We start from the raw sequence: 25,571 nt of genomic DNA, 5'->3' as shown, positions 1-25,571 counted from the left end.
AGTAAAGAATTTAATTAATTTCATTTTATTTGAGTTTATCTATAACTTATGTTTATCTTGTTATTTATTATTTGATAGTTATTTACTTATTTTTGTAATAGTTTTTGTCTATATAATAAATAATACTGACTCATATTTAATTTTGACCAAAAGTTAAAGTTTAAGATAATAAAAGATTAGTCAAAGTTAAATATTATTTGGTATTCCAAACAATTTATTATATAAACAAAAAATATTACAAACAATAAGATAATAATGATTCAAATAATAACAAACAAGGTAAACTCTAATAGAATGAAATTAAGTAAATCCTATAATAACAAACAAACTATTTATTTAGTAATTTTAATGCTTTATAATACAAAGTCCAGAGCAGATAAATAGGACTTGAAAAGTGTACCACAGGCACCTTCCACCTCACTCACCCCTCTTCTCCAGAAAATTCTCCATCCTCCAAACTGCTTTTTCTCTCTTTCTGTCTCTTAACTTCATTCAACCCCCTTCAAATAAATTTCTCTTATACTAACTGAATACCATCACTCCATCACCACTAATTATGGCTCTTTTTGTGTACTTTTTGCTTTTTATGTTCCTTACCGGCCATTCAAGTAAGTACCTGGATTTGTATTTTTTTTTGCTTTTAAGTTTCAGCATCTTTTTAAAAGGTGCTTTTAAATTAATCATACAACTATATTATTCTCTATTTTATCATAGATATCTTCTAACATGGTCATTTAGTGTGTTTTCATTTTCTTTGAAGAAAAAATAGGATTTTGTGTGAACTAACTGTTTCTATTTTAACTAAAATTTCTACAATAGGTGCTAATTACTGTCTATGCAAAGATGGTGTGGGTGATCAATTACTTCAGAAAGCAATAGATTATGCTTGTGGTGCTGGAGCTGATTGTGCCCCTATTATGCAAAATGGACCATGTTTCCAACCAAACACTGTTAAGGATCATTGCAATTATGCTGTTAATAGCTATTTCCAGAGAAAGGGTCAAGTTCAGGGTAGCTGTGATTTTAGTGGAGCTACCACCCCTAGTGTAACTGCACCACCTAGTAAGTATCCTCTGCCTCCAATCCACCTTCAAGTTGTGGTTCAAGTTCTCACTTTTACTAATATTTCTCTTTCTTATTTACAGCTTCAACATCTACATGTGTTTTCCCCTCAAGTCCTAGGTATGATTCTTATTGATTTTGTATCAAGTTAGTTGTTGGGTGTTTCCATAATGTATTAAATCTCCTTTTCTATTTACAAACATTACTCATATACACTGCCACTACTTCATCTATCATTCATATTTAATTGATTCTTCATCCATCATTCATACTTCATCCATCATCATTCTTTACAGGTGTGCCTTGGTTAGATTTAGCTTTGATTTTAAGGCTTATAAAAGTAGCTAGACATAACATGATTGCTCCTTTCAAATATTAGCTGGCATGATTTGGATGTTTTACAATAAAAAATTTTCTGTTTCATCCCTAGATGTTTGATCCTAGATAAGTGATTATATATAACATTCAATGCTGATTAATTTCTATGTTTTGATATATTACTATGTGAAAAAGATGTATAATGAAAGTATAGTGCATCATAGGATCACCATTCATATTCAATTACTATTGATTTGACTTTTAAATATAAGTAATACAAATGGTTGATTCATAATATCTTATTCATATATAAATTTTTAGATTGATATTACATATATATTATATTCTATTATTATTACTCTAATGTGATGATTATATTTTGATTTTAGTCTTATTTGCCTTCTATTTGAAGCAATGCTGGAACAAGCACCACCACAACCCCAACAACCACTACACCAAGCACATCATCTTCCACTCTAAAACCACCAACAGGTACATCTCCAGGCACAGGCATGGGAACAGGTACAACCACAGGGAGTCCAAATGTGTTTGGAATTAGTCCAACATCTTCGACTGGCTTCACTGACCCAAACCATGGAGTGGTTAATGTGATGGGCACTAATGTGTTACTATTATCTCTTCTTCTTACCTTTTGGTTACTAGCATTAAGGGTCTAAAAAATGTGGTACATTGCTGCTAGCAAAATCCATGTGGGGTTTGATATGTGGATGAGATTTTGCCACTACAGGGTTAAATTAATTTCATCAAAAGGAATCATCCAGAGACAAAGCAGAATTTGTCCTTCTGTTTTTGTTTTTAATTTTGTTTTGTTACTCCGAATTGAGAAAAAAAAACTAGGGAGTTTGGTTCCTTCTTTAGTAGTGAATATTTTAATATGAATAGACTTCAAATGGAAGTTGAACATGATCAGTTTCCAGTTCTAAATTTAGATATCTAACTAAATCTATGACCATGACTCCAAAGTATCTATTTACTGGGATCAGTTCTACATTTTGTGTCTCATTGTGTGACAGTCCAATGAAAAATTATCATGTACTTAAAAATAAAAAAAAATAAAAAACATTGTATATATTTATGAAAACTTTTTTACTGAACTGTCATTCTTTTAAATTTATGGCTATGAGAGATACTGTTTTTTAGAATATTTATACATTTTCTTGTTTGTTAGGGTTGGCTTAGATTAATACAATCGAATAGTGTAGCTTAAAAACTATATTTTGTAATCTAGTTGGTAGTTTGATATAGAGCCACTTTTTAAATTACTTTTAATGCCAAAAGGAAAATCCTTTTTTTCCAAATCAAAACTTCACCTACTTGGTGCATAGTGGCTCCCACAGAGCCTAATGCGTATAAATGAAAAGTTGTTGTGGCCAGAACAAGTATCATCTAGTATCAAAACTGGAAGTTCTTCTATCTCCTCTAACAAAAAAATATTATTTTATTGTAAATAAATTAATAAAAATATTATAGAAACCATTTTATTTTTATAATATTTGTTTTTGTATATTGGAGAGGATTTTTATTCTAATTTGAAGGTATAATAGTATCTTATCATTGACTCAACTTGTGATTTATTTTCTTTCTTTTCCGTTGAGGTGTGACTATTAATTCATGGAGTGGACCAATTTTTCTCTAAAGCATCATGTCAATACTTTTTCTTCCCTTTCGAAGCAATGTCAACACCAATTGAGAATAGTTGAGGTCGAAATAAATAAAGGATTATATTATTCTTAACTCATATATTTCAGTTTAATAGACTAAAGAAATGCTGCATTAGCAAAGTAATTATATAAGTCTTATATGTATTCAAATTCACATTTTCCTATTAAATGTATCTAGCTACTTTAGGTTTCTTAAACTTACCCTTAACAAAACCCATAAATAAATAATGGCACATGCTTTGAATAACATTTTCCACTTGTGAATAGTATTCACAATTAGAGTTGTTCTGTTCATGCTCATGTAATGTCTGTCTAAATTAGGATGAGTATGAGTATGTCCATTTTCAAATATGACAAAAAAATATTATTATGTCATGTCCGCCCTAAACATGAGCAATACGAACTTGCGGGCAGCCCAAATAAAATTAATATATATGTATAAATCTATAAATGTATATACAATAATCATACAAAATAAATTGAAATTATACATATGCATATATACAATATACAAAATATAAATGAATATTTATACTATATATAAAGTCAAAACTTGAAATGACTACCACATTATTCTATTTTACTATTTTGCTCATAATGTTTTTTATTTCTAAAGTAAAATCATATAATCTTAGATAACTATAATTAATATATCTCACTTTAAGTTGGATATTATAATAAATATAAAAATTATAACATGAAGTATATCTAATAGAAAACATTCTAATTCTCTAAGAATGCGGGTCGACAGACATAAAGTGTCTATCAACACGCTAGTATATAATAATAAAGTAACAATATTTTTTCATGTTTGATATATAAATGCATATATTACAACTGGTAGAAGACAAATCAAACACACTTTTTGCACATTTGACAAAATACATATACATTTTCACATTTGATGTTAAATACTTCATGTAATAATGCACGTTAGCCGTCCATTTTGCCCATTTAAAATGTCTACAAGTGAAAAGAACATGTTAGACAAATATTTAAGGATGAACGAACACATATTTTATACATAGTCTGCCCAATTAGTATGGGTGCATATGTTAGTACCATGGGCTTCGCCCAAATTATCTATGATAATTGTGAACCACGTGCATAATCTACGGTTAATTTGCTTCTCTTACCCTTTATTTCCTATGTGGCTATGTTTAATGGAAAAAGACAAACGCAATTGATGAAATCTAAAAATGATAGTGTATAGCAAAAACCAAGTTTTTTCATTAGGACTTATTGCACTTAACTAGTTTTTTCTCTTATAAATGGTTTATGGAGTTTATCTCTAGATAGCGTTTGATATATGAGACAGAATATAAACATGGGTTCTATATATTTTACATTTTATAAAAAGGAAGACATAAGATTAAAAATGAAAATTTTTAACTTTTTTTTGAAGGGAGAAACTAGTCTGTCTGAAGTTAAGATTAAAGGGAGAACATCTACTGTCTCATAGATTATGTAACTGCATGTACCACTAGCATGTAATTAGTTCAAAATATATATTTAAGTTAAAATTAATAATTAATTATTTTTCTAACCAATAATAATGACACATTCAGTGAGATAACTTGTGGAATATATGTACCTCAAGTAACAGCCCAGACAAGGAATATACAAAAGAAACACCACTACAAGGCTACTTATATTTGTAAAGAATGACGCTCCAGCCTGTTTTATACTCCAACTTAGAAAGTTCTTACATTTTGTGTTACTCCATGTAACATGGATTTGTGATCGGTTAGAAAAATATATTTAAATTAAAATTTAATTATTAAATATTTTTCTGACCAATCACATGTCCGTGATGCTCCCGGTGTTTGGTATTTTAAGAATTCCCATGTCATCTATTTTTTTATTAGGAAAAATCTATGTAATGACATTGTATGAATTTTATATATAGTTATTATATTATTCACTATTATATTTAATTATGATTAACACTTAAAAAAGTAATTCACATGAATAATAAATGATGTAGTATGTATATAAATCTTTATACTAACAATATATATTAGTAGACCCGTTTTGCGTGTGCCCACAATAACTTAAGCAGACACGGGCAATCCCACTTTAACTTAGCGGATAAAATCAAATGCCCTTCCCTTTTTATAATGAGTTTCGGCTTGATGACAGTTCGTTGACAATGTTGAATAATTAAAAAAATGAATATTCATATAATAAATAAAATAAAATTATATAAAGTAGTTGAAGATAAAAAATTAACAAAAACTTTGATATTTTATATGATTATGAAGTTAAATAAATCACATTAGATTACAATTTTTTAGGGATTAAAAATCACATTAAATCATAACTTATTTGAAATTTTCTCAATTTTTCCTAAAATTATGTTTGTAGGTTGCCCTTGGGCCCCCTGCATTGCTCATGAAAATGTCTGCAGGCTTACTGAGTGAAACGGGCAGGACGAAACGGACAAATTGACAAAATTTGCATGCCCTACCTATAAAAAAATATAGGCTATATGAGCATGCCCATGAGCAATGCCCATTTTATCATCTACACATATTAGACTCTTTTTTTATCCTTATTTTATGGAGAAGATATGACTTAAAATTACTATTGGCATGTTAGATTTGAAAATCCTGATGGATAATGATTATTACAAAATTATTGAATAACAAGTCACATGATTTTGTATTCTATTTTCAAGAGTAAATATTGATTTTATTTCCTCGTATTTTTCGACTTTACTATTGTGGTTCCTCAAATTTTGAAAAAATCCAAAAGTTTAAATGATGGTCAAATTAATCATTTTAAGGTCAAATTAGTCTCTATAATGTGTTGTAGATTATGTTAAAATGTCTAATTTGACTACTATTTAAATGTTTTCCAATTTTTGAGTAACCAAATTAATTAAATTCGAAATTGAAATGTGGATTTACTCTTAGGATAATATCTAATACCATAGTAATACTTCTTCACTATCAGAATAAATTTGTCATTTAACATGGTATGCTCTTACTTTTTAATTTTTATACAAGCATACTCATTAAAAAAATGTAATCAGGAGCACATCACTCAAAAAAAATAGAAGAGTTTAAAATCTATGCACTGATAATATAAAATTTTTATACTGAGCATATTATTCACCATTGATTTGTAATATTTTTATTTGAAAGTCAATAGTAGTTAACATATGAATGATATAAATTTGTTGATAGTGTAAAAACACTTACACTATTAATATATAAATTTTAAACTCTTAATGAAAAACAAGAGATAATTAAACCTTCATTATTGAATCTTATTTGATGGGATTAACCCTGATACACAGTTTTTCCTAGGTAATTGATATTTTAATCCGTTGCCATTATCAGATATTTATTAGTCAAGCCTAAGAATTCCAAACGTTATTTCTGATTGGGGAGAAAACAAGAGAAAATATGTATGCCCGAGAGGGCAAAACTTTTTTATATTGTTACTGTATGATTCATTATTCATTTTCAATAATTATTGACTCTTAAATAAAAATAATATAAATAAATAATAGATGATGTACTGACTGTTTATAAATTTTTATAATACCAGTACATAGATATTATAATACTAAAGAATCAACTCATCAAGGCTCTATTAGAATGATCTCTAGACATGACCATCTTGTTAACTCATCCAAAAGACATGCATATATTTTCACCACATCCTAGCCAGAGAATAATGGGATAAAGGGACACAACCTTCTCAAAGCAAATTCCTATATTGTTCTATCACTACTCTACAATAGTATGTTGGCATCACCAGACATATATCTATAAAACTATGACAGGATTGCTCTGAAGGGTGCTGGTATTCCTTAGATAAATTACCATAGCACTGTCAATTTTACTTAACAAATCATGAGGAAGTAACATGGAAACAATACAATCTTGATCCAAATTGTAGGGATGTATGTAATTAGATTTAATTAAAATTTATGATAAATAATCAAAAGTAACAATAAAATATAAAGAAGTATATACAATGTACCAAAGTTTCAAATAAATGATCACATGTCCCAAAACTTGTTCCAATTCCCCGACCTCACCCATTAAAAATTGACATATAAGTAAATAGAAATTTTTTAAAAACAAAATGATACATTTTTATATTACTTGTTTAAAGTTAATTGGACCGGGACAGGATTTGGGGACAGAATGTGTGACAGAGAAATTCTGTCAGATCCGCCTCTCCATGGAAAGATGGCAAGAAACTACCAAGTCATATTCTATTATCTTAGCCAATTAGAATTAGTATATATATAATATGAGGGATTCTTCTTCATACAACAATATTAGGCTACTGCAGCTATTTAGTGAGGGAAGGAGCATTGTAAAAGCTTATTTTTTTTGGTACATCCGAAAAACTTATTTATCTCTATCACTTGCTGGTTTCCCAAATTCAAATGCTCAATTGCCTATTCTGTTAGAGAATGGCATTAAAGATATTGACATAGACTTAATTTCTAGACCTCTTTTTGACTTTGAACAAACTCAGCAATTAATTTGACAACAGAATCTGGTCTTTCAACATGAGGAAGGTGACCACAGTTCGGTATTTGGCGTATAATTGCATCAGGTAATTCACAATGAAGTTGCTGCAAGATTAAAAGAACATAATTCAACTTCAGTTATGGTATTAGCATATAGAATATTATTCCCTAGTAGTTAAATAAGGTGAGACAAAATAAGGTAAAATCATAGTTCAATATCATGACAAGTCAAAATGTGCATTCGTGCTTAGGTAACTAACCACTGCAAGCCTATTGCTGATGATGCGGTCATTTTCACCCCAAATTATTAGTGTTTTCTGCTTTACCTGTAAAACAAATTCACAATATCATATTTGACAATGAAAGAAGCTTCCCAAAATATTAATGAAGTCTAAGGTGAGCACTATTCATACAAATCTGCTTTAAATATGGACTAGAAAGTAGAAACAACAAAAATGAAGCATTTATTCTACTGGGTGGGTCGGCACTAGAAAATAGAAACAAGGATAATCGCACTTCTTTGCTCAATACCAAGAGACTTTAACAGTTGTATTAGTGTATGTTGAAAGTAGAGTATAATCCAAGTGATAAGAGATGGATTTGTATAGGTAGAAAGGAGTTAGTTGTAACTTGCTAATAATAGTAGGCAATTTAAAATTCTGTTAAAGTAGGTAACTACTACTTGCTATAAATAAGAGTTGAATCATTGCAATGATATGAGAACTATTGCATTCTTTCATTCTTCTTTCTTCTTGAATCAATTTCTTCTTTCTCTATTTTCTGTTAACATTGCCAAGTTCCAACAAATTCTGGTATCAAAAGCTCGAAGAATCCAACGACCTGTGGGTATGCATAAGTGGTTCTGTTAGAACAAGGAGTAATCGTAATTCACTGCGTGTGAATCAGCTGGAAAAGGAAGGTGTGACAGAAGGTCAAGGTGTGTGATCTGAGAAGAATTGAAAGAAGAAAACAGATCAATTGAAGATTCTGAAAATGGTTGGAGGAAATGACAATAATCTTCCCTCAATGGGACTCCCCATTCTCACTGAAAAGAATTGGGATCGATGGAGGACTCAGATGGAGGTGTTATTTTGCTTTCAAGAAGTAAGTCAAGTAATTGAAGATGACTTTCCCCTTCTATGCCCGGATGCCACAGAAACACAGACGGCAACACACAAGTAAGCCAAGAAAAGGGACAACAAAGCCCTGTTTCTAATTCACTAGTGTGTGAATGATATTCATTTTGATAAAATTCAGAATGCAATCACTTCCAAAGAGGCATGGGACATACTGATCAGAAGTCACATAGGAGGAGACAAAATAAAGAAGGTAAAGCTTCAATCTCTTAGGAGACAATATAAGCTATTACACATGGAAGAAAGTGATAGAATTGGTGAATACTTCACCAAGAATCTGACCATAACCAATCAAATGAAAGGCTACAGGGAATCTATCTCACATCTCATGATAATTGAAAAAATCATGAGATCTTTGCCTCAAAGATTTGACTTCATAGTGGTAGCCATTGAAGAAGCAAAGGATATAGCTACAATGAAGATAGAGGAGCTACAAAGCTCTTTGGAAGCGCATGAACTAAGGTTGTTTGACAGAAATCCAGTCAAGAAATCTGAACAAGCCTTGAAGACAAGCCACTTCAGGGAAGAGGACAAAAGGAAAGATAAGAATTGTAGGAGAAAACAAAGCTATCATAAAAGAGGACAATTGAATCAAGCTAGATCAACACATGATTGGCCTGAATCCTCAGATAGAGGAGGAAGAACAAGGTTGAACCAGAAGAGATTTGACAAAAGCAAAGTAGAATATTACAATTGTCACAAGCTGGGTCACTACTCTTATGAATGTGCCAAAGATAAGTCCAAGAACAATGAAGAAGCTTATGCAACACACGAATCAGACTCAGAACCATTGAATCTAATGGTGACAACCTCAATTGCAGACTCATACACTGAATCCTGGTACTTAGACTCAGGATGTTCAAATCACATGACAAAGCAGAAAGAGTGGTTGATAGATTTTGACTCATCAAAGAAGAGTAGAGTAAAGTTTGCAGATGATAGCTCTTTAGAGGTAGAAGGAGCGGGGAATGTAGTCATCATCAGGGAGAATGGAACTAAGGTAGTAATCACAAATGTGTTGTATGTGCCAAAGATGAAATGCAATCTTCTAAGCATAGGGCAACTCATATAAAAGGGATTCAATGTCCTGATGAAAAATGGGCGACTTGAGCTCTTTGATTCTGAAAACAAGCTTATATTCAGAAGCAAAGTGAACAAGAATAGAACATTCCAAGTGAATATAAAGGCTGCTGAGATTCACTGCTTGGCCTCCATGGAAATCAGTGATGAGAATTGGCTATGGCACTCAAGATATGGTCATTTGAATTTCAAGAGCTTGCATCAACTAGGAGCAAGGAAATTGGTCTATGGGATGCCAATCATATCTCTACCTGAGAAGACTTGTGAAGTCTGCTTAATAGGAAAACAAACAAGGCACACATTCAAATTAGAAGTGAAGATGAGGTCTAAATCAATCCTTGAAGTAGTTCACTTAGATTTATGTGGCCCTTTTGAAACACCTTCTTTAGCTGGAAACAAATATTTCATAATATTTGGAGATGAGTTCAGCAGGATGACTTGGTTGGATGTAATAAAGGCCAAGAGTGATGCCTTTGAGTCCTTTCTGAACTTCAAAGCCCTTGCATAAAAGGAAAGTGGTAAAAATCTGAAACTTCTAAGAACAGATGAAGGAGGAGAATTCACTTCAAATGAATTTGAATCATACTGTAGGAAGAATGGGATAAGGCACGAAATCACTGCACCATACACTCCTCAACATAATGGTTTGGCTGAAAGGAGAAACAAGACTATTATGAACATGGCAAGAAGCTTGATCTAGGAAAGTTAAACTACTTCCTAGGAATGAAATTCGCATATACTAAAGCTGAAATAATGATGCATCAAAAGAAATATGCAATAAGGTGTTGAAAAAATTCAATATGAAATCCTGCAACTCAGTTGGCAATCCAGTTGAAACAAGCTTGAAACTGAATGAGGATGAAGATGGTGAGCCTGTAAACGAGACAATGTTCAAACATATAGTAGGTTCATTGAGATTCTTATGCAATAACATACCAGACTTATCCTTTGGGGTTGGTCTTGTGAGTAGATTCATGTGCAAGCCAAAGAAAACTCATCTACTTCCAGCTAAAAGAGTAATGAGGTACATCCAAGGAACAACTGATCAAGGAATTATGTTTCCATATGGTAAACAGAAATCAGAACTGGAATTGATTGGATATGCAGATTCTGATTATGGTGGAGACTTGGTTGAGATGAAGAGAACTTCAGGTTACTTGTTTCTACTCAACAATGCTCCTATCTCATGGTGTTCCTCAAAACAACAAGTTGTTGCTCTTTCTAGTTGTGAAGCAGAGAACATCTCAGGTTGCGTTGCTGCTTGTCAATCTGTATGGCTCGAGGAGTTGCTAATGGAGATGAAGGTGAATGTGAAAACCCCTCTGCAACTCAGAATCGACAATGTTTCAACAATAAGCTTGTCAAGAAATCCAGTGAGTCATGGTAGGAGTAAACACATTGAAGTAAGGTTTCATTACCTTAGAGATTTAGTAAACAAGGAGAAGATTCAAGTGGTGTATTGTAAGACACAAGTGCAATTGACAGACATACTCATAAAAGCTTTGAAGGTGATAGGTTTGAAGAGTTAAAGAGAAGAATAGGTGTTTTATCTCTTAAGAACTTGTCTTAGGGAAGAGTGTTGAAAGTAGAGTATAATCCAAGTGATAAGAGATGGATTTGTATAGGTAGGAAGGAGTTAGTTGTAACTTGCTAATAATAGTAGACAATTTAAAATTCTGTTAAAGTAGGTAACTACTACTTGCTATAAATAGTAAGTGTTCAATCATTGCAATGATATGAGAACTATTGCATTCTTTCATTCTTCTTTATTCTTGAATCAATTTCTTCTTTCTCTATTTTCTGTTAACATTGCCAAGTTCCAACAGTGTATATATGAATCCCCTCTCATGCAACTAAATTTTCAATCTGACAAATGCTAACAAGTGTTGACACTGTTTAAGAAATAAAGAAGAAAAATTTGTATGGGGAATTGGTGTATTTACAGACTTTCCTTTTATTGATTACTTTAGCAGTGCCCTGGTTTTCAAGGCCCTATCAAATTGACAAGCGTGTTTTCTGATATGAACTAACTTTAGCTTTGTTCATCTTTCTGTGCAAACTGATACTCTGCTAGATTAGGATTCTCTAGCATAGTTTTTTTTGTGACATTGTTACTTAGTTCCATTTTGGAAATAATCAGTTTATTTGATTAGTTGGGGAAAAAACAAAATACAAAGAGAGAAAATTGTTTCAAAAAATGGAACTGTGTCACAATGTAATAGAAAAATCTGTTGGAGAATCCAAATCCTAACAAGCCCATTTTCATCCCCAACTATTATCCCTAAGAAAGAGGGGTATGTTTTATGTTTGGTCTGGTGTGAGTGTTAGTTGAACTTGAAACAAAAAAAAAACAGTATAACTAACTATAAGGCTATATCATGCAAGCAAATTTCCACACTTGTCAATGTGTCATTAACAGTATCAAAATAATGATACAACCTTCCAAATGCTATAGTGTATGCAGCCCTAAAATCAAACGAGTCTCAAACATTATTGACCAATGAGAAGTGTCTTTAGTCTTTATCTTGAACTTACTACTAAAAATTACTGATAAAATATTAGATATTCATCATAAGCATTTTCCTCACTGTATAAGGAGCCTAGAAAATTTAAATTATAGCCATATTCAACTTAAGCCTCATCCTAACAAAATAAGCATTTTGATTTTGTACAACAACAAACAAGCATTTTGGTTTTATGAAGAACAGAATCATAAAGGTGGTAAATAGATTTATTTCGGAGATAAAAGAATTAACTGCAGTACAAATTGAGGACAGACATAAATATGATGCTTATGATTACATATGATTGCTGCTCAACAACAAAGCTGACAAGTTAGCAAAAAACATATTATTTTTAAAGAGGACTGAAATTTAAGAGCTTATAATATTTCTATAGGATTTCAGTGGAAAAGGGTTATATCAGATGAGCAATCATGGTACCTCATGGAAATCTGCCAAGGTTTGGTGAGTATTAATTTTCAAAGTATTCATCTGTATTAACAAGTTTCTCTAGTCCAAATGCCATAGAAATAAAATATAACAAATACAACACTCATCAACTTAAGGCTAAATATACCTTTCCTATTAGGGAAACAACATTGTAACCACCACTAGTCATAAAATCCACAGTAGCATCATCCCACCAAGGCATTAAGCAATGCAATCGTCCCACCTATAAATATGATATGAAGACTACTAGAACTTAGAACTCTTTTTGAAACATTAAGAATGACAGTATGAGGTTCATTGTATGATTGGACTTCTTAGGTTGACATGAGCTACCTAAACAGAATGCAATCCTAAATGGCCATATGATATCTAATAAGAATTGAGATGCCAGACATGTAATTTCTGTGTAAACGTAGTTTTGCAATTCCTTTTCTTGAGTAACAATCATTCTTGCAGAGTAATCACATATACAAGAAATATTGGACACAAGAATGACATTTTTTGTAACAAATATGTCCGTAATCCGATAATCAACCGAGCACACGGTGCTCGATCATGTCATCCTGAGATATCCAAGATTGTGTGACAGGTATTTGACAAGTAACGTACCGCATACTATGTATCCGTACCAAATTGAACCGGGTATGAGTGGACTATGTGTTAAATAGCTCATTATGAAGCGATAAGTGCATAAAAGGTATTTATACCTTGTTATGAATAGAACACAGTAGTTTTAGGATAAGGCTACTTACATTAGTCCAGTCAAGGGTAGTACTGAAAGATTCTTTAGTGAAGGCATTTAAATAGTTGACATATAAGCGTAATAGAGTGCTCTTCAATAAATTAACCTGATTCAAAGGAGTGACAGTGGTGAGTTTTGGTATGCATAATTTAAGCCCTCAACATCCTCATCCTCTCATTCTTATTTCTCCTACAATAGTAGTGGAAATTCTAATGAAAATATTAAATCAGTCGTGCATGAAATGTAGCAGCAAAAAACATTACGGGTGATGGCAATATAGTAACATTGTTATCACAAGGGATCTCAATTTTCGTGGAGATTTCCAACCAATAGGCCAAAGTAGAAACACAATAAGTGGATCAGACACCACATCTTAACCAAAAATCTTTAGGCATTAGGTTTGAGTCTAATACTCATATGTTCTTCACTTTATCCATTCTTCATCGATGTGAGACTTATCTCACTCACTTATTCCGAAGAGACTTACTGTGTCTTTTTACAATAGTTTTAACTAGTATTCTAAAGAATTGAGTTGATTGTCAATATATTCAAACAGGGCCTAAATGTGAATAACATGAGATCAGAACCAATAAAGATTGGAAGTGGTATGTGCTTGAGGCTTTAAAAAGAAAAGAGAGATACTCACCCCAGCATAGGCTACAGCTCTAGGTAAGGTTGCTAGATTTCCTGTTCCTTCTGCATATACACTAGCATCAATCAAAACAAGTTTTTCCACCTGAAAAGATAAACTCCAAATAAATTAATAGAACACACCAGAGTCATGTAATGAATAACCCAATTAACAAAGAATCTTCCTGCAAACTGGTTTGTGAGGATATTTGCAAGTGAAATTATTGGATGGAACATACAGCTTCGGGATAATTGACAGCAAAATCAATGGCAACAGCAGAGCCAAGGCTTGGTCCAACCAATATCATCGGCCTTTTGATGTAGGACTTCCAAAACTGTCATTATAACAAATCCAATTTAGCCTCAATATAGTGTGCAACAATTGGAAGGAAAAATAAAGATGTTGTAAGAAATAAGACAGCCAATAGTTAAGAGCTATTCAAATTCTGGATCCCATCATGTGATGCAGGCATGCAGCCACAATATTGTATTTTGTATTGACCGCCACAACCGTATTACACCGCAATTATGATGTGACAGCAAAGCACAATGATGCGATCGCATCAGACAATAGTGCAACCACATAGGCTGTATCCAATTTAAAAAATATTTTTTTTTAATCATAAAATAATTCACACTACAATGGCCAAAATCCATATAGCAACGGCCGCAATGATCACAATTGCAGTAACCACAACTGTGACGGTAATCGCGACTGCAACCGTAATTTAAAACACTCTACAGATAGCTATGAACAAGTCAAAGCCCAAAAGTTGACTGATTTGTTATTCCAATTCTCACAGTTTGAAACAAAGGCAAACAATTTAATAAGTTGATTTTTCAGAATTATGTACCATGTTTTATTTGTCACACTACAACTAAACTTTCATGTTTGATTAAGACCTGGAGATACAAGAGATACATAAACAAATACATAAGTACCTGATAGAAGTGGTTGCGCTTTGATACCACATCACAAGGAGGAAGTTTTTCTGATGAATTAAAGAGGAAAAGGATAAGAAAAAGCAACACAAAACTTTGCATACAAATGGGAGAGGACTAACATACAATATAGAAAAAGTAATAAAGCAAACCTAAATCAGAGAAACCCCAACCAAGAATATCAACAGCCCAAGTCTCAAAACCAGATTCCTCAAGCAATGGATATGCATATCTCCATTCTAAACATGAGCTGAACAATAAGAATGTGTGAAATTCATGGGCTACTTGAGCAAAATGTATAAACTAACTTTGTTTCTTGCATATTTTGAGTACCTGTCAAAACCATGTAGAAGAACAACTGGACTTTCCTTCCCTTGCATTAGTGGCTTTACACAACTACTCATGATGAGATTTTCTGAGAACCTAACCTAATCGATTCATATGAAATTGATCAGATATTTATAAGTTGCAAATATGATTGTGAAAAGGGCCTAAACTTAGTACTCTGGATTGTGAAGCTAACATTAATGATGACTACAAGCAAAATTCAAGTATTGAACTGTTTTTGCAAGTGAACAAGCTTGAATAACTTGGCAAACCAGTAATTTAAATTGCGGATGGATACGGCTGCAATACTGCAGTTAGAGTGATTGTCGTAGCCACAATTAAGGTATGACATTGAATCACAATGATGTAGTTGCATCAGGTTACAACGCAACCACATCGGGCTGCAACTCAAACGTAGCAGACCACATCAAGCTGCATCAAATTCAAAAATATTTTTTAACTACAAAATAATTTATACTGCAACGGCTGCAATCCGCATTGCAACAGCTGCAATGTTCACAATTGCAATAACCACAACTGCAATTTAAAACAATGTGACATATTTATACTAAGCAAATTATGGAAGATAAGTTGTATTTTGGTAAAAGAGACTATGAAATTGTGTTAATAAATGATATGAAGGAAAATCTACATCTACAGGGTTATGAAGTTAGGAGTAGTTACACAATTGTACTTCAATTGTTAAATGAGAATGCATTGTTGCACACAAGAGGCAGTTTAGAGATCCTACTCATTGCAACATGTGAAATGATTAAATGAAGCCATTTTCTCCAATTATTTTTGGTTGTTGTTAATCATGTATAATAGTGCTTACATGGTATCACAGAGAACTAAAGACAGCTTATAAGAAAGGATAATTGCACTGATCTCTCCAATGATTGTTAGCACTTAACACAATGACACACTTCTTCTATTGAAAGTTACACCAACTTCCCTTGCTTTCTTATTTATAAGTAACATTATATTTGCTACTCTTCATATTTCACATCTCTTGTTTCAAAATTTACAAACACCTCCAGGCTCAAGGTTACTATTGCGAAAATATTGCGGAAGCATAAAATGAATATTTGTATATTTTTCATTGAATTGAAATGATACAAGAGAGTGTTGTTTATATACAATGCCTTGTAAAGCAAGCAATGCAATTAACCTATCTAACTCTCCAACAAGCTAATAAACACATGTTGATAGACAATTCAACATGTGTTAAATGTGTAAAACGTATAAATGTGTCAATTACAATAATTGTTCAACCAATGTTTCACTTAATTTTCTAACCAATTAATCGATTAACAGTTGTGTTAATCGATTAACATTTACTCAGTTTATCGATTAATCAATTAACTGTTATTGCTGCTGTCTTGTTTCCATAGTAACTTTGTTCTCCAATAATTACTTTCAATAATCATCCTTTGAGTGTGATAAGTGTAATGATAACATAAATCCTTATACTCCATTTGCAAGTTCGGTTTAGGAGGAAAATAAAAAGAAATTGAAGACTTCAAAGTCATATGGTATACTTGTAATATGAACGTTGAGTTTTCTCTTTTTCTTCTTTCCACTAATCGCAAACACATCATTAAGTGAGATTATTGTATTTTCCGAGACAAAAAATAAGGTTACAAGAAAGCATGGGATGTAATGTAATTTTCCTAAACAAAAAAGTTGTTGCTCTATAAATGACAACCTCATATTGTTAGATTAATTTAATAATCGATGTGGTCCATGTGCTTAAAAGTTACTAATCTGAATGAAAGTACCTAACGTGACGATGGTTGGCAATTGACTGGCCAGATTAGTAGGGGTTTTTGTTAACTCCCTCCCCTGTCACTTCATGGGCAGTTACTTCCTTCCTAACTTCTAAAAAATGAGGCATTGGATAAAAGTGAGGATTATTCCATTTTGAAAGGGCTCTCATTCATTTTTCTTATGAACATAAAACGAATCAGTAAGAATAAGAGAGTGAACTGGGATTGCATAGAGATAGTCCGGTGCAGCGTTAGAAAGAGGAAGAAAATGAGTTTCTAATCATCAAGGAACTCATAAAGGGAAGAAGGAGAGGTGATAATAAAAGGTAACCAGAAAGAGCACCAAGCAAGAACACCAGAAAGGGAAATAACAATGGAACCAGGTATTCCTTAACTTTATTATAATCACATGTAAATATCATAATGTCAAGATCCTAAATAAAGGGTTCTTGTGAATCATTAAAGGCTCATGAAAGCATTGAAATATTAACAATTGGTATCAGAGCACAAGGTTAAGGACATTATGACATTTCTTGTATTTCTAGAATTAATTGATGTATGCATGTCTATATGTGTAAACAAAATTTTGTGAATGATTTTGTGCGAAGATTCATGAATCTGTAAATCAGTTTCTCCATGCCTGATAACCTCGCTTGGGCGAGGGAGAAACAATAGACATCAAATTTTGTCTCGAAATAGCGCTTGGGCGATGATCTCTCGCTTGGGCGAGATCTCCTCGCTTGGGCGAGGCTTCCCCGCTTGGGCGAGATCTCCTCGCTTGGGCGAGAGATAAACAGTGAACATCAAGTTTTTAGTCTCGAAATAGCGCTTGGGCGAGACCCCTCGCTTGAGCGAGGCTCCCTCGCTTGTGCGAGGAAGAAACAATTATGAAGCATATTATGATCACCCAAAGGTGGATCATTGCTTGTAATTAAGATTATGATGCCATAAGGATGATAAATTGGATTTGTTCATTAATTATAATGTATATCTTGATCACCCAAAGGTGGATTATTGCATGTATTTAGTGACATTAAAGTTTTAATAATACTTGTGTATGCTCGTTTATCCAAAGATAACATGCATGTTTAAGGAGTATGTTTAATTACCTATTAAAGAATAATATTAGACATCATTAATGAAAGTTTAATGCATTTAAATTATATCCAAAGATAAATTAAGTGTATGAATAAAAGTATAATTTGAATCCATAAAAGTTTATCCAAAGCAATAAAGAGTGAGCATGTTATTTTTTCAACTTCATTTAATGCTTTCCTTTCGCCTTAGGCAACGGATGTGTCAAGTTCAATGGACTGAATTATGCTGATTGGTCTGAACAGATCCAGTTCTCACTGGGTGTAATGGAGTTGGACTTGGCATCATTATGGATAGTGAACCAACCATAATTGAGACCAGCTCGGAGGCAGACAAGACTCTTTTTGAGGCTTGGGAGCGGTCAAACAGGTTGAGTCTTAGCTTGATGAGAATGTCAATCTCTGACAATGTTAAGCCGTATATGCCTAAGACAAATAATGCAAGGGAATTTATGAGAATGATTAAGGAGTACTCCCAATCAGACATTATTGATAAGTCTGTGGTGGGAAACCTCATGACAGAGCTGACGACCAAGAAGATTGATTGGTCGCAGCCCATTCATGATCATGTAACCAGTATGTCAAATCTGGCTGGCTGGGAAAATGAAAGGTATGGGAATGGAGGTGACGGAAGCATTCTTAGTACAGTTCATCATAAACTCCCTTCCTATTGAGTTTGGCCAATTCCAGGTGAATTACAACACCATAAAGGAAAAATGGAATTTTCAGGAAGTAAAGGCCATGCTCGTTCAGGAGGAGGGGAGGCTAAAGAAAATTAAGAATGACTCCATTCACATGATCATTCAAGAGCCAGGTAGCATCAGTAGATTCAGGCCAAGCAATAGGCACAAAGGAAAGGGGAAGGAAAAGGTCCCCATTAAAGAAGGGAAAATCCATAAAGAAATGAAGTGCTTCTTCTGTAAGCAGAATGAGCACTATAAGAAGGATTAAAAAGAAAGAAGTGGTTCGAAAATAAAGGTAAACATTTTGTTTCCGTTATAGATGAATCATTTCTTATTGAGGTTCCTAATAATACTTGGTGGTTAGATTCTGGTGCAACAACTCACGTGTCGCATATTTTGCAGGGATTCCTTTCAATCCGAACCCAAGAAATTGAGAAGTTCCGCTTGGGCGAGAGAGAAACAGTAATGATTAATTACCCATTAAAGTATAAAATTAGGCATCATTAATGATGGTTTAATGCATTTAAATTTTATCCAAAGATAAATTAAGTGCATGAATAAGAGTATAGTTTGAATCCATTTTTAAGATTGGGCATTCTGTTTTTAATTTGTATAAACACTCGTAATATTTCGGTTCTGGTACATTAATGAATGGTTTATATTGCTTCAATCTTGATTTTAAATTTAAGGAATCTTTATTTAATGTTGAGCATGATGTTAGTAGCAAGCTTAAAAGTTTTAATAAGAATTCTGCTTACTTGTGGCATCAAAGATTAGGCCATATATCCAAAGAAAGGATAATGAGGTTAACGAAAAATGAGATTTTGCCTCATTTGGATTATGACAATTGGGATGTTTGTTCAGATTGTATTAAAGGAAAACAAACCAAACACATATCAAAGAACCCAGCCACAAGAAGTAGCAAACTTCTTGAATTGATTCACACGGATATTTGTGGTCCATTTGATGTTCCATCTTGGGGTGGTGAAAAGTACTTCATCACTTTTATAGACGATTACTCACGTTATTGTTACCTATATTTGTTGCATGAAAAATCTCAATCAATAAATGTCCTAAAGGTATTTATTGACGAGGTTGAAAGGCAACTTGAAAAGAAGGTTAAGGTTGTGAGGTCTGATAGAGGTGGTGAATATTATGGAAAGTATAATGAGAATGGACAATGTCCTGGACCATTTGCAAAGTTTCTCGAAAGTAGAGGCATATGTGCTCAATACACTATGCCTTACACACCACAACAGAATGGTGTGGTTGAAAGGCGGAACCGTACTCTAATGGAGATGATTAGGTTAATGTTGAATCATTGTGATGTACCTTTATCGTTGTGGATGTACGCATTAAGGACCGCTGCGTATCTGCTGAATAGGGTTCCCAGTAAAGCAGTTCCTAAAACTCCCTATGAGTTATGGACTGGTAGGTAACCTAGTTTGAGACATCTCCATGTTTGGGGTTGTCCAGCAGAAGTAAAGGTGTACAACCCACATGAAAAGAAGCTTGATGCAAGAACCATTAGTGGTTTCTTCATTGGCTATCCGGAAAAGTCAAAAGGGTACAGATTTTATTGTCCTAACCATAGTACGAGAATAGTTGAGTCTGGAAATGCTAGGTTCATTGAAAATAGTCAAACCAGTGGGAGTGATAAATCACGAAAGGTGGATATTATTGAGACTTCTGATAAACCTTCTTCACCGAAGGTGTCTCCTCAAGATGTTGTTCCTCTGGTTATATTACCGTCAAATAACCCACAGAGACAACAAGATAATATCCAAAATCCACAAGATGAAATAATATTTAATGAACCAATTAATGGAGTCATTAATGATCAAGTGATGGAAGAATCACAAGAAATAGTATTAAGAAGGTATGAAAGGCAAAGAAGACTAGCTATTTCTGATGATTATATTGTGTATTCACTTGAACATGAATGTGATTTAAGCATTGATAAGGATCCAGTCTCATTCATACAAGCTATGAAAAGTGACAATTCTGAAAAGTGGCTCAATGCTATGAAATAAGAGTTGAAATCAATGGACGATAATAAAGTTTGGGATCTAGTTGAGTTGCCCGAGGGTTCAAAACGAGTTGACTGTAAATGAGTCTTTAAGACCAAGCACGACTCGAAAGACAACATTGAAAGATATAAAGTTAGACTTGTCGCTAAGGGTTTCACTCAAAAGGAGGATATTGATTATAAAGAAACTTTCTCTCCAGTTTCAAAGAAAGATTCTTTAAGAATTGTTATGGCATTGGTGGCTCATTATGACTTAGAGCTTCACTAAATGGACGTAAAAACCGCTTTTCTGAATGGTGACTTAAAGGAGAAAGTTTATATGGACTTAAACAAGCTTTCAGACAATGGTACATAAAGTTCAATGATACCATTACGTCATATGAATTTGTGGAAAACACTGTTGACTGGTGTATCTACATGAAAGTCAGTGGGAGAAAGTTTATAATATTAGTCCTATATGTCGACGACATTTTGTTTGCTGAAAATGATAAAGGGTTGTTACATGATGTAAAGAAGTATCTCTCTAATAACTTTGAAATGAAGGATATGGGTGAGGCATCATATGTGATAGGAATAGAAATATTTCGTGATAGATCACAAAGATTGTTGGGATTGTCTCAGAAAGGATATATTAATAAGGTGTTAGAGAGATTCAGAATGGAAAAGTGCTCCGCAGGGATAATTCCAATCCAGAAAGGGGACAAATTTAGTGAAAAATAATGTTCAAGGAATGATTTGGAACGTAAGGAAATGGAATCTATTCCCTATGCATAAGTGGTTGGGAGTTTAATGTATGCTCAAACATGCACTCGGCCGGATATCAGTTTTGTGTTGGAATGTTAGGCCGGTATCAAAGTAACCCCGAAATGTTGGAAAGCTGCAAAAAAGGTTCTAAGATATTTGCAAGGCACTAAGGATCACATGCTCACGTATAGAAGGTCAGATCATCTTGAGGTGATCGGTTATTCGGATTCAGACTATGCAGGATGTATGAACTCAAGGAAATCTACATTTGGGTATATCTTCCTAATGGTTGGAGGAGCCATTTCATGGAGAAGCGGTAGAGAGTCTACAATTGCTACGTCCACTATGGAAGCTGAGTTTGTGGCATGCTTTGAAGCCACAAATCATGCATTGTGGCTGTGGAACTTTACTTCAGGGCTTGGCATTATAGATAGTGTAGTTAGGCCGCTGAAGTTTTATTGTGATAATTTCGCAGCTGTCTTCTTCTCTAAGAATGACAGGTATTCTAGAGGTACTAAACATATGGATTTAAAGTTCCTGTCAATTAAAGAAGAAGTACGGAAACAGAAAGTGTCTATAGAGCATATTAGTACCGATTTAATGGTAGCGGATCCATTAACTAAAGGGTTGCCGCCATGTAGAAAGGATGAGCATTATAGATAAGTCCTTGTTAATGTGATTATACCTTATGTATATATACATGTATGAATGTTTGCTCATTGTTGTATGACACATTTGAATTCAATGAAAGTTTCATTTCCGTAATTAAAGTTTAAGTTATCTATATTACAGAATGTACTTGTATGGTTTTGATGAGATAACTTGGTGAGTCTTTGAAAGGTAGATGAAGACTCAAATTAAAGTGAGTTGGGTTGAGATGATTGTGATAGATGGAAGGGATCAAGTTGTCTCGTATAATTTGTAACCGCCATGATTCAATTATTTCAGCTCAATTTAAAGGACGATGATTTGTAAGGTTCAATAAAAGAGCACAAGTAAAGTTATAAATCTCAAGTCATTACATGGACCAAGTGGGAGATTGTTAGATTAATTTAATAATCGATGTGGTACATGTGCTTGAAAGTTACTAATATGAATTAAAGTGCCTAACGTGATGATGATTGACAATTAACTGACCAGATTAGTAGGGGGTTTTGTTAACTCCCTCCCTTCTCACTTCATGGGCAGTTACTTCCTTCCTAACTATGTATAAGGGCCCTTTAAAGTACTCCTTTAAAGGCACGGAATTTTTTTACTTTGGTTATGAATAATGGGGAACTATGTATAAGGGCCCACAAAAAGTTAGTTGAGTAAGATTCTTCTTTTCAATAAAGGTTTGGTCCCACTCTGTGGTCCTTAGTAATAGGATTCAGTAGTGGCCGGTGGAATGGTCACGAAGAAATTGAGGAAGGAGACGCCACCATAGTGGGAGTGATCAACAACCCCTCTCCACTCGATTGAAAATTTTTCAATGGGAAGGACCATAACACAATACATAGCCAACCCTTTTTGCACCATGCAATAGAAATTCTCCTAATTATAAATTCAAGCAATCTCATCTTTATAATATTTATACATTGTTTATATAAAGATTTATACATAATTAATCATCCATTATTTATTTGTAATACTTATTATAAAAATTTAATAATAATAAACATTAATTATAAATGATGCAATGAATATATATCAAAATCATACATTCTCAATCCATAAATTTTTTACTCCTTTATAGAGCTAATTCCTCCGAACACCTCTTAGGTACGCTAATTATTTGATACTAAATCAAATCTCTAAATGCATTTGAATGAAATACGTTTTTTTGTCCAAAAAAATGTCGTAATGGAAGAGTTATTTACTGTGATTGATCAAAAAGTAATTAAATATTATATTCTAATTAATTTAAATATATTTTTTCAAACAATCATAAGTAATAAAATATAGAGTGACATACTTTATGAGAAGCTACTTAATAAATTTGTTTAAAATATAAATATCTTTTAATGGTCCAAATTTTAATTATTTTTTATTAAATTAAATTTAAAAATCCCCAAAAACCATTTTTGACTTCATATTCCAATAGAATATAACTCAGTTTAGCTAATGGGAGAAATGTGTTCTTATGATTGTTATGAGAGGAACCTCATTGACTCAAAAGTCAGGAAATGAAAATTTAAAATAAACTACAAATCCTCCCGGCAAACTACACATAAGGTGGTGACATATGCCACAAAGCTTTAATTTGCTTGATTGGCTCACAAGTGATACATACTACAATCAACCTGATTTATAAGTTGATTTTATATAAGCTCTTATTAAAATAAAAATACCCATTGAAAAACAAATAGCAAACACGTTTGAATGCATTAATTACATCACTTTCCCTAGATACTTCCCCTTAATGAGTGTCTAATGTTCCTCTATATATAGCATTAAAATTTTAACTTCAAGACAAACTTTCCATCATTTCAATTCCTAAGTCAGTGCCTAAACGTTGGCAAGAACTCTAGAAAAAAAATAGAAAATAAAATTCCACAAGCTTTCAACATTTCCATTATTAGTGAAAGCATTGTATAATGGACTGCACTGGTTTTCAAAGCAATAAAAATGATAACATCCATAGGATAAATGTAAAAGAGTAATACATCATTAGTACCAAAAACACATAAAAACAAGAGTGTAAGAAATTTTTATTCTACATCATTCAATATTTATTTTTAATTATTATTCACTTTTAAATAAAAATAGTGTAAATAAACGATGAATTATATATCGACTATAGATAGTTTTACACTATCGATGCATGTATATTACACTCTAAACATAAAAGTCAAGAGAAGGAAAAGGAAGGAGGAGAAGAATAACCCCATTTAATGTCATAATCATAAGTATAAAATAAAATTCAGAAAATGGGTGCAAATGAATCGTTGAAAAAAGTAATATTAAAATTAATGAACAAAAATAATAAGTATAGATATTTTGTACAGTTACAGGTAGTCTCTGAATCCGCAAAGCAAGTTTTCTAGCAAAAGGGTCTTGGATTCTCTCAACTTCTTTGGGAAGAAAAGAAGGGAAGCCATTAGCTTCAGCTACAACGTTTAAAGGGTTTCTCATTTTCTTGCTGGGTATCTTAATGGCAGAACTACTAAGAGACAGAGAAACCATCATTCTTTTTTTGAGCAAGTGATAATAGAATGGACAAGGAGGAAGTATAAAAGGGAGTGTAGTTTCTGAGTTTGAGTTTCTGTGTATAGCATGGGGGAAAATGAAAGAGAGTGAATTTAAGTGTTATTAATAGAATCGAAGGGGATTGGGTGTGAAATAAACGCATTTGTTATTGTTGACGTGTTTGCTGCTACTGCTCATATGTTTCAGGAACTCGCCACACGCGATCATATGCGTCTGGCCTATCACACTAGTAGTAACATTTTCAAAATTTATAAGAAAAATATAAAAGTATAAAACCATAGTATGATAATGACAAATCTAATTCAGATTCTATCACAAATGAATACGTGTGTCAAAATGGGCTAGTCCAGTTGGGTCAGCCCACAAACCCAAAAATTTATAGGTCTTGAGTATCATTTTATACACTTTTTATTGCATTCAAGCTTTTTAGCTCGGCCCGGTCGGACTATATGAAAACCGGGCTCGGGATGGTTTTATCCGGGCAGGCTCGGGCTACCCGCTTTTCCTTAATTTTTAATCTTTTTTAGAACCTTTGGCTTGATAATAAGCTTTAGTTAACAATTATTTTACAATGTTATAAAGATAAACATTATATGAACTTTGAATAAAAAATAGAGTAATGTCTATACCATAAATATTTATAAATTACAATAATGTTATAAAGTTAAACATTATATTATTTTTCATATTTTGCA

General features: G+C 32.9%; 2 protein-coding genes across 5 annotated transcripts; one reads left to right on the top strand and one right to left on the bottom strand.

Moving 5' to 3' along the window:
* On the top strand, positions 393 to 2,307 carry LOC109336619 (PLASMODESMATA CALLOSE-BINDING PROTEIN 3-like). Of its 3 annotated transcripts, XM_019573339.1 has the most exons (5): positions 393 to 665; positions 820 to 1,062; positions 1,146 to 1,182; positions 1,793 to 1,872; positions 1,903 to 2,307. In XM_019573339.1, exons 1-5 carry the CDS (start codon positions 557 to 559, stop codon positions 2,055 to 2,057), a joined length of 624 nt encoding a protein of 207 aa, XP_019428884.1. In that variant the 5' UTR covers positions 393 to 556; the 3' UTR covers positions 2,058 to 2,307. The 3 variants fall into 3 exon arrangements, with proteins under 3 accessions (XP_019428884.1, XP_019428877.1, XP_019428893.1); XM_019573332.1 differs by having other exon boundaries at positions 394 to 665; positions 1,793 to 2,307; XM_019573348.1 differs by having other exon boundaries at positions 395 to 608; positions 1,793 to 2,307.
* On the bottom strand, positions 7,489 to 24,872 carry LOC109336606 (uncharacterized hydrolase YugF-like). Of its 2 annotated transcripts, XM_019573312.1 has the most exons (10): positions 24,673 to 24,872; positions 15,375 to 15,469; positions 15,194 to 15,291; positions 15,042 to 15,091; positions 14,339 to 14,434; positions 14,116 to 14,205; positions 13,480 to 13,575; positions 12,855 to 12,950; positions 7,821 to 7,886; positions 7,491 to 7,665 (listed from the first exon to the last, which is right to left on the bottom strand). In XM_019573312.1, the coding sequence occupies exons 1-10, from the start codon at positions 24,853 to 24,855 to the stop codon at positions 7,534 to 7,536; spliced, it is 1,002 nt and encodes a 333-aa protein (XP_019428857.1). In that variant the 5' UTR covers positions 24,856 to 24,872; the 3' UTR covers positions 7,491 to 7,533. The 2 variants fall into 2 exon arrangements, with proteins under 2 accessions (XP_019428865.1, XP_019428857.1); XM_019573320.1 differs by lacking the exon at positions 14,339 to 14,434 and having other exon boundaries at positions 7,489 to 7,665.

This window comes from Lupinus angustifolius, chromosome LG02 (assembly GCF_001865875.1).
Source record: "Lupinus angustifolius cultivar Tanjil chromosome LG02, LupAngTanjil_v1.0, whole genome shotgun sequence".
Lineage (NCBI taxonomy): Eukaryota > Viridiplantae > Streptophyta > Magnoliopsida > Fabales > Fabaceae > Lupinus > Lupinus angustifolius.
Note: the sequence above shows the minus strand (reverse complement) of the source record. Positions and strands in the feature narration are given on the sequence as shown.

Excerpts from the sequence above, each read along its gene's own strand:
- LOC109336619 (XM_019573332.1), top strand. The coding sequence starts at position 557 with ATGGCTCTTTTTGTGTACTTTTTGCTTTTTATGTTCCTTACCGGCCAT. Across the intron at positions 666-819 it reads TTTCAGCATCTTTTTAAAAG|GTGCTAATTACTGTCTATGC; the intron begins GTGCTTTTAAAT and ends TTTCTACAATAG. Across the intron at positions 1,183-1,792 it reads GTTTTCCCCTCAAGTCCTAG|CAATGCTGGAACAAGCACCA; the intron begins GTATGATTCTTA and ends TTCTATTTGAAG.
- LOC109336606 (XM_019573312.1), bottom strand. The coding sequence starts at position 24,855 with ATGATGGTTTCTCTGTCTCTTAGTAGTTCTGCCATTAAGATACCCAGC. Across the intron at positions 15,470-24,672 it reads TTCAGAGACTACCTGTAACT|GTTAGGTTCTCAGAAAATCT; the intron begins GTACAAAATATC and ends TGAATCGATTAG. Across the intron at positions 13,576-14,115 it reads GAGCTGTAGCCTATGCTGGG|GTTAATTTATTGAAGAGCAC; the intron begins GTGAGTATCTCT and ends CCTTTGAATCAG.